This window comes from Sinocyclocheilus rhinocerous, unplaced genomic scaffold (assembly GCF_001515625.1).
Source record: "Sinocyclocheilus rhinocerous isolate Xijiao unplaced genomic scaffold, SAMN03320098_v1.1 scaffold538, whole genome shotgun sequence".
Lineage (NCBI taxonomy): Eukaryota > Metazoa > Chordata > Actinopteri > Cypriniformes > Cyprinidae > Sinocyclocheilus > Sinocyclocheilus rhinocerous.
Window position 1 is genome coordinate 850212 of NW_015650838.1, and position 7862 is coordinate 858073.

General features: G+C 35.0%; 1 protein-coding gene across 1 annotated transcript in view; it reads left to right on the forward strand.

Annotated features, from left to right (window-relative positions):
- LOC107712626 (CUB and sushi domain-containing protein 2-like) overlaps positions 1 to 7862 on the forward strand; it is a 290171-nt gene that overhangs the window by 167065 nt on the left and 115244 nt on the right. Inside the window, exon 9 of the mRNA XM_016517947.1 lies at positions 1753 to 1877. Within this exon, the coding sequence (XP_016373433.1) occupies positions 1753 to 1877 (125 nt within the window). The remainder of the gene's footprint in view (positions 1 to 1752; positions 1878 to 7862) is intronic.

Here is a 7862-nt window from a genome sequence, read left to right on the forward strand (position 1 = left end):
CACATATATATATATACTGATATTTGTGCTGTTGTTTCCCACTAAAATTGTCACATTCTGGAAAATGATGTCATTAGGGATTTCTCTTTGGTTGAAGGGGTATTACCAACCAAATACATACATAAATAATAATAATAATAATAATAATGGCATATCCTGCCAAAAAAAATGAAAATTCTGTCATCATTTACTCACCCTCATGTCGTTCCAAACCTGTATGACTGACTTTCTTCTCTGAAACATAAAAGAAGATATGTTTGTAACCAAACAGTTTTGGTTCCCATTGACTCTCATTGTATGGACAAAAATACAATGTAAGTCAACGGAACCTTTGTGGGAACATTATTCAAAATACCTTATTCTATGTCCCATCAAAAAAAAAAAAAGTCATACAGATATGAAACGACATGATGGTGAGTAAATAATGACAATTATAATTTTTGGGTGAAGTATCCCTTTAACAGAATAGAAAGATATTGAGGTTAGAGGAAAAACCTACAAATTGATGCAATTAAAACAATATTTCCAAGACACCATATTAAAGATAGAGGGGGAAATGAAGAAAAAAAAATGGAACCTGGAATATGTGAGAAGTTAAGAAATGGAAAAATGGCAATATGATCCTAAACTATATTAGTAAAATAATTTAAAATTCACCGCGGGAGAGACAGCAAGTGAAATGTGAACCATCATTTATGATAGAAAAAGAGAACAGAGAGGGAAGGAGATTGAAAATGAGACAGAGGTCCGGACCTAAATAATTGAGTGGGGACAGAGCAATAGTAGTGTCATTTACAAGCACAGTGCTGCTACAGAGAGGACTGCGGTGCAAGTTAGGCTGTCAGTGTCCCCCCGCAGGGTGAATGGCAGTGCCCCAGAGGATTCTAACACAGACAAATGAGGACAATCCGTTTTACACTCACTAGCACTCAGGGCAATCGCAGTGGGGAAGTGAAAGACAATCTAAACTTTTTCACTGAAATGTTCTTAGCTCCGACTACCTGAGCACCCCTTCATCAGCGGCTAGGTAATAGAAGCTGCACAGCGATGCATCTGGAAGCGCACATCGCAGTTTCCCAAAGGCTGTCCATTACTAAGATCAGACAGGACCACTGCTGCTGGCTGGAGAGAGGGGGTATTTATGCTGACATGCTATTTGATTTAGCCATGAACAGATACCAGCTCACATGTGAGAGGTTGGGAACTGCTTTGAAGGGCTTGAGTCATCTGACATCAGCATTTTGCACAGTTGGAAAAGAATCCAGGGAAATGATAGATGATGATGTTTTCCCCCTCGCTTTCTTTTCCAAAGGAGATGAATATAATTATTTATGTAATGGAATTGAATCTGATTCATCAATCGCACCATTCTGCAGTCAGATATCTGCATACAATGACTGATAAACTGCATAATTGATCATTATCCCTGGCCACCAATCTTCTGTGCTAGTTTCATGTCTCTCATAACACATTGTGGTTGCATTCTTTCTCACAAAATGCAATAATTTCAACTAATATCAATATTTCATGTCCATTTATTTATTTATTTGCTAAGTAGCCGTGTAATAAGTAATGTGCAGCCGGCCAGTCATTATCGCAAAATAGACTTCCACATTGGGGGCCTGATTATTCTGTCAAGATTTATTTTGCTATAATGACTGACTGACTGACTGTATAGAATGTACATAATGTAGAATTTATAGATGGTATGGGTTGGTATTCTTGCAAAATAATAGTGTTTTCCTCTTGCAGGCGGGGTGCTACTGTGCACTTTTCTTGTGATGAAGGATACGAGCTTCAGGGGTCTAAAAGCATCACCTGCTTACGAGTTACGGACAGTTATGTTGGCTGGAGTGATGATCGGCCTATCTGCAGAGGTATGTCACCCCCCATCCCCCTCCAGATTTGACCTTTGTTCAAAAGTTAAAAAGTTATAAAGTTATAAAGTCTCATGTCATATTTTCAACAATCAAATTGATCACAGTAGATTTAAACCCTTTTGTTTAACAAATGGTTGAATTATTTGAAATCTCAGTGTATCTCTGCAGAGTTAAAGGGCCTTGATTAATGAATGACCTGACAATGAAAGAAGACAATGAGGGAAAAAAGCAAGAGATGAGAGAGAGGAAGTGGAGAGGATGACAACAGATCTTTAAAGCAGATTTCCTAAGGAGGAAGAGATGGTATCGCTCAGCCAGTAATCAGCTTCTTTAGCCTTACCAGGCTCCGATTAATTATTTTATTGAGCCTTGCTTAATTTCTGACTTTGATTGGCTAGGACTTCATTCCTGCAGCAACTGTCACATCCCCAGAGAGATGCTGTCCACCATACTGCCACCTTTGCCTTATGCCGTAAATTGAACTGCGAGTCTGGCATTTAGTTGTGGTACCAACACCAAGCATCTTAACTACATGCAGCAAAGCCTGTCAGTGGTATGGTACCTGAAGAGAATAAGAATATGATAAATATATATATATAAGTTATATTTTAGTATATACATTTTGTAAATTTTTATATAATGTAATAATTTATTATTGTTCAAAAACTGTTCAAAAGTTTGGTGTCAGTAAGATTTTTCGTTTGTTTTGGGAAGAAATAAATGCTTTTAATTGATCAAGGATGCATTAAAATTGCAAAATGCTGTTCTTTTGAACTTTCTATTCATCAAAGAATCCTGAAAACATGTATCATGGTTTCCACAAAAATGTTAAGAAGCTCAACTTTTCATCAATAACAACAAGAAATATTTCTTAAGAAGAAAAACAGCATATTAGAAAGATTTCTGAAGGATCATGTGACACTGAAGACTGGAGTAATGATGCTCAAAATTCAACTTTACCATCACAGGAATAAATTACATATTAAATTGTATTACAATAGAAAATATTTATTTTAGATTGTAATAATATTTCACAATATTACTGTTTTTACTTTATTTTTGATCAAATGAATGAATTATTGGTGAGCATAAGAGACTTCTTTCAAAAATAAATAAATTATAAAAACGTAATATTTTAAGATAATATAAAAAATATATAAATATAATATAATAATGCATCTGAGTGTGTGGTTGTATCCTGCATCCCAGTCTCATGCCTGAATTCTGGCCCTCTGTTTAGGAGCTTACTGTATATATATCTTACTGACTCCAAACAGTGGTGTGGGCATCTGTATAATGATTATTATAAATGTTATTTTTTATTTTTTTTTAAATGGCTTAAATGAACAAAAACAGACTTAACAATATTCACAGTATCTGTGTTTTGTTAGTGTGTGCTTACGTCTTACCCAAACAGAGATAAGAAGTACTTGTGTTATGATAGAGCGTTTTTTAGTTGAGATGTCATATTTGAGTAATAACACTCCATTTTAATATACTATTCGGAACATTCAGGCTTACTGTAGCTCTACATCAACACGCTGACACGCATAAAGGGTTGGGTTTACCTGCTCCCTTCTCCTTCATATCGATTAATTTCTCCTGAGTTGCTCGGCCAGCTGTGGACTATTAGTCTTTCATTAGGGTTACATATCTCCTCTCCAACACCACCAGTGGCCTTTGCCACCGTGGACCCCCTCAGGCTTGACAATCTTCGGGAGGAAGATAGTTAGACAGCTTTGTGATGGATTGCACCAGTTGCCTTTGTTTTTGATTATTTAACGATCAGTTTTTGGCACATCACTGTGGGGTTGTGGAAAGAGGGAAAATGGAACTGGAATTGGGAAACTGTCGGAATCACCAGATAGACCAAGTTCCCTTATCAGCCCCATTACTCATGTGAAAAGGGTTGATATTTAGCTATTGCTCCCCAGAACCCGTTTCTTCATCACTTGCTCCTTTTCACCACTAATGTAGAGAATGATTATTTGTCTTGTTTCATTGATTTAACACTCTAAATGCCAGGCCATTATTCAAAACCGGTCCATTTTAATTGCATGCTCCAGGAAAATCTGAATCATAAGAATAATTAGTAATGGTGCCACAGAAAAAACCCTCATAAATCATTGTCGCTAAATAAATAAATACAAGCATAAAAAGTCCAATAATAATAATGTGTCCTTGAGGTTTTCTCTCTCTATGTGTAGAAATGTTGTTTCCGTGATTTGCAGGATTGTAAAGGATCTAGGACTTGCACAAGAAATCTATAAATACATTTGTGTCTTTTTTTATTGGCTATTTAGAAATCAAATCAAGCTTCAAACCTTAATAGAACCTGAAATACACAATATATCATGAGCAGTGAGTTTTGTTTGTAGAAAATTGAAGTCTTAACGGCCATTTAATGCTGATCGTTGGTCCAGTGGCTTAAAGTAACTCTTTGGAATGAATCCCTGTCTTTTTTTTTTCTTTTTTCTTTTTTTAAGTAAACTTCCCAGTATTTCATCAACTCTACCATAGATTTTGCATCTGAAACCTGAAATGTGCATTGAGAAATCCAGGGTCTTGGAACTGTTAGCCTGAATCTAATTTGATAAAAATTCAGCCTGAATAAGGTGAACTTTAAATGAGTATCTTATTGCAGCACTGCCCTTACAACTTAAATAAACCTGGACTGTTTCACAGCTGAGCCCCTGCTAATAGATACCTTCTTCTAATAGCATGATTATTATGTTGGAGAGTATGTTGGTTCATTTTAGAGTTTGTGTTATAGTCCCTGCAGTGCCTTCAACATTCTCCTAACATCCTTGAGACCAAGTTCCTTCCGACCAAGTCTCAGAATGTTCGTTGTAGGTTTTATTTTTATAACCATAAGCTAAAATTTCTAGAACATTGCAGGGAGGTTATTTTACATGACAGCCTAAGAACTTATACAGAATGTTAACTAATGTTTTTTTTATTTTTATATAACCATTAACTAACATTTTCAGAACTCCAGATTGTGTGTGTGTCAATCTAATAACGCTTGAAATGTGATCTAATGGTTATTTTTGTTTTATTTTATAAGCAATAAACTTAAATTTCCAGAATGTTGCAGTTAAGTGTAGGTGACGACCACATAGAAACGTAATAGAAATGTACAGAATTTCATTCATTCATTCATTCATTCATTTGCCATAAACTAACATTTCCATAACTTTGCAGGTAGGCTTCTGTGTGACAACTAAATATGAACTTTTTTTTTTTTATGACAATCTAATAATGTCTTAGAATGTGATTTAATGGTTTTGTTTTATTTTTAAATATTTAAATTTCCAGAATGTTGCAGTAAAGTATGTGTCACCACCAAATAAGAACTTCTACACAATGTTATCTAATGGTTATTTTTATTGATCACACTTTATTTTAAGGTCCAATTCTCACTATTAACTAACAATTAACTATGAGTTTTGCCTCAATCAACTCCTAATTACTGCATATTAATAGTTAGTAAGGTAGTTGGTAAGTTTAGGTATTGGGTAGGATTAACCCTTAATTGCATGAATGTTTCGCCAATCATTATTACATATTCGGGTCTTTAGCGACCCGGACCTATATATACAGCACAGATGGATCTCTAACTGCTGCAATAGCAAAAAACTCTCAATCTCAAAAGAACAATTACAGAAGAATAAAATAAAGCATATTTGTTACCTTTTGAAACTTAAAAGGGTTCAATTTGAGCAGATGATTTTATCATCGTCAGAGCGCACTTCCACAGTACATTCAGCATCTGCCTCATATTCCCGATCTCAACCATATTGTCAAAACTATCGTTTTCAATGACTTCATATCCAATATTTTGATCACTGGCAGCTTATTTGATGTCTAACTTAAAAAAATGAAGGCGAGAGAGGGTAGAGAATGATGTCCAGGGTCGCTAAAGACATAAAGGTATGCATTTAAGGGTTAAGGGATGTAGAATATGGTCATGCATGTAATGCTAATAAGTAATTAGTTAATAGTGAGTACTGGTCCCTAAACTTCTTTATTTACCTTTATATTACCTTTAAATTTTTTACAAGCATTTCAGAACAGTGCTAGGAGGTTTCTGTGTGATACCTAAATATGAATTTCTGCAGCATCTTATATAATGGTTAATTTTGTTGTATTTCTTTTTTATGCATTTTATAACCATAAATATTCCTTCTTTCTTTCTTTCTGTCATATTATAATCATACGTGCCCAGAATGTTAGTTAGGATGCTCCCAGGAGTTCTCTCATTAAGAATTTTTTATACCCCAATAAGTATTATGATTGACAAAAATGCTACGGTATCAATGAATGTGTGTTATTAGCAAACCCCAAACCTTTAAAGCAGAAAGCTGCAGACAACACATATTATGTCGTGAAGGTGAAAATTGGGGTCAGCCAGCCCTGATGTTAATTAACTTTCCAAAGACTTTTGTTCTTTAATGTCAACCCACCTTAAAGCGTTTGAGGAAACTTTGCGAGTGTGTGTATGTGGCAGGGGAGGCCCTGAGGAGCTCACCTCAGACATTAGCTCATTAAAAGCTCCAGCTGGTCCCAGACCTGCAGAAACATTCATTTAGTGCGAACACGCTGGCTGTGCCCTCCCTTCTCATTAGACATCAAGTGCTTTCATTCAAGAAAGTATTTAAAGTCCTCCTGGAGGCCGCGAGAGAGTCGCTTTAAAAAGTCACAGAAAAGTCAAGCACCCAACAAGTCATTGGTAAGGTCATTGAACATTCAGGTCACACGCCGGTCCAATCAAAACCAACAACCTGTGATAGGTAACAATAATCAAGTGCGAAATATTGACTGCAGCCAAAGGCTAAGGCTTTTTTTTAAATTATTATTTAAGATTTTTTTATATTTCGTCTGCAGGCCCACAAGCCAATCTCAACCTTTGAAAGTGGTATGGATAGAGTATAGTATGAGTGATATCTAGAAAAACAGTTCTTGTGAGTCTGTCTGTTGGACTTAAGTGTTTGCAGTCCTCTTGCTTTTCTTTTTAGGTTTACTCTTCAGACTGATGTGGTATTGAAATGCACTTCACTGTTTCTTGAGATATTTGATAAAGCATTTCAGATATTTTATTAAATAAATAAATAAATTCCTTTGATATAAGTTAGTGGTGTTATTTACACAAAAACCTACAAAACCATTGTTTATGATGTGTCGGCTTTGTCACAGAAAATATTAAATAAATTGTTTGGGATTTATAGATAGTTTCCCTTGTTTTAAGTTTGTCACAGAAAATATTAAATAAATTGTTTGGGATTTATAGATAGTTTCCCTTGTTTTAAGTTTGTTCTATTCTGCTACTGCAGACAATGGATGTGTGATTAAATAGAAAATAAGTATTTAATATTTTGTCGACATGTATCGGACAATAAAGACAATATTTTTTATATTTAATAGATTTCAATAGATGGAGCTGAAAATCAGTGTGAAACAGCCTTGTAGTCTTGTTGTTAATTTTTTAATGGGGTCATATGATGCGATTTCAAGTTTTCCTTTCTCTTTGGAGTGTTACAAGCTGATTGTGCATAGATAAGATCCCTGAAGTTGCAAAGACTAAAGTCTCAAAACCAAAGAGATATTCTTTATCAAAGTTAAGACTCTGCCACGCCCCCCTAAAACGGCTACGAAGCGTTTGAGAGAGGCAGGGCATAGAGGACCTACAATAATGTACAGTATTTGAAAAATAATGTGTTTTTTGAACATTAAAGCATGTCAACATATTCTGTTACACCAAATACACAAAATAATGATCTTTAAAAAAGCATCATATGACCCCTTTAATTCATTCAGTTAAATTATAGATTTGCAGTTATTATAAGTATTTTACATGTTAAATTTTGTTTTTTTGTATCTGGCAGCAAGAGAACACAACTGAACACATTTAGCAAAAGAAAAAAAATCTCTCTTGATAAACTATTTATATGTGATAACATTTCTCTTCCACCCCCCCCCCCC